Below are 1,637 nucleotides of genomic sequence, written 5' to 3' on the forward strand. Positions count from 1 at the left end.
ACTCAGTTACTAGACGGCTGGTACCTGTAACTATACCTGTGTTAGTATACGATACTAAACTTCTCGTAAAGCTTAGTATTATCCTAGTTGTAATAACTAGCATCCATTTAACTAGGATTTGTCTGGTATCTGTTACTAGTCCTTTTTTTCAGTGAAAATGCCAATAAACATTTTGTTTTTAAAAAATTTTGATTGAATTTTGAAAATGATCGGAGTGATTGGAGTGATTGGAAAATGATTGGTATGTGATTGGAATAGGATTAGTTTTTAGACCGTACACTGATTGGACGAAGTGAGGTACCCCTCGATTTCACTCGATTGAGATGTTAATTAGATGTGGGGTACGTTTGCTGAGAAGGCTAACGAAAGTGCCCTGCCCTAATCAATAACAATTATGCTGCAGTGACATGGATGAAAGGAACGCGCGACATCACCAACAGCGGTCGCGCCATGCGAGAGAACGTGGGCGACTACGTGCGCCTTACGCTCAAGCGGGCCATACTATCTGATGGAGGCACCTACTTCATCGTCGCCAAGAACATCTTCGGCACTGACCGCGCCTTCTTCACCGTTCAAGTACGTACGCGGTTGACCTCCGCCTCAACTCAGTAAAGCTATAGAAAAACATTCCAGTGACAAAGAAATTGTCAGTTAATTTGAAAAGCTAATAATTAAAGGCACCTAGCACCAGCACCTTCCAGAAATTATCAAATTAGATTCAATCCGCAAAGAGGGGAGGCAGACAGCTGACAGAAAAAACAGCCTGATTAGATCTTAATTTGGGTGGAATTTTCACGAAAGCCTTGCCTATGGTCACAATGGCTTCTCTACGTTACCCCTCCCACCGCTGCTTTAGCATTCTGTTTTTCCGCTTTGCAAGTTGCATAGAGGTTGCACGAAATATATAGGTTTGCCTATTTTGCTTTCGAATGGCTTGTTCATACCTTTTGTCCCCCCAACAGCTTCAGACCCCCGCTGAAGTTCCCCCTCGGCTAATGTTCGAGGGCTACTATTGCTGAGTCCCCTGAAGCTCCCCAATCGCTCGCCCGGAGCCAGTAAAGCGGCCGGCAAGAGGAAGCCATCAAGGTACACCCCCGCTCTGAGTCCGTCAGATAGCGACGACTACACGGGGGCACACACATAACTAGCCTGAGAGCCAAATTATTCCCCGCTTGTTCAGCCAGAGTAACGCTCTTTCGTGTTTTCTCCAGTTCCGGCAGCGGGCGCGTTCCCTCACGCCCGTGCGCCACCGCCGGAGCAGTCTGGGGCCCGGGGACGATTTCTGGGAGCAGAGCGGTGACTGGCCCAGCACCGGTCACCTGGACGACGCCAGCCAGATACTTCGCGACATTCACGAGAGATCAAAGACTCGAAGAGGTAGGTGTCCGCCGGCCGCGGCGGCTAACAAAAAAAAAACTACACTACGGGAGGTAGGCGGTAACTATTTTGAAAACGCAGCAAAGGTGCCGGGCTACCACATTTTTTGAGCTAAAAATAGGAGCGGGCGCTAGAACGACCCGCCCGCGTTCGCCGCGCAAATGTGTGACGAGGTTTCATGACGGGGCGGCATGCCGTATGAGTGATGAGGTCCGGTGTAAAACTGACGTGACGTCGCGTTGCACTCCCCCCCCCCCCCC

The 1,637-nt window shown here is 49.5% G+C and overlaps 1 protein-coding gene across 1 annotated transcript in view; it reads left to right on the top strand.

The window, feature by feature from the left end:
• Positions 1-376: 376 nt before the first annotated feature.
• LOC113217025 (hemicentin-2-like) overlaps positions 377-1,637 on the top strand; it is a 31,560-nt gene continuing 30,299 nt past the window's right edge. Inside the window, exons 1-2 of the mRNA XM_052266261.1 lie at positions 377-576; positions 1,212-1,377. Coding sequence (XP_052122221.1) covers positions 412-576; positions 1,212-1,377 — 331 coding nt within the window. The 5' untranslated portion in view covers positions 377-411. The remainder of the gene's footprint in view (positions 577-1,211; positions 1,378-1,637) is intronic.

The sequence above is a fragment of the Frankliniella occidentalis genome, unplaced genomic scaffold (genome assembly GCF_000697945.3).
Source record: "Frankliniella occidentalis isolate FOCC.00 unplaced genomic scaffold, Focc_3.1 Scaffold36, whole genome shotgun sequence".
Lineage (NCBI taxonomy): Eukaryota > Metazoa > Arthropoda > Insecta > Thysanoptera > Thripidae > Frankliniella > Frankliniella occidentalis.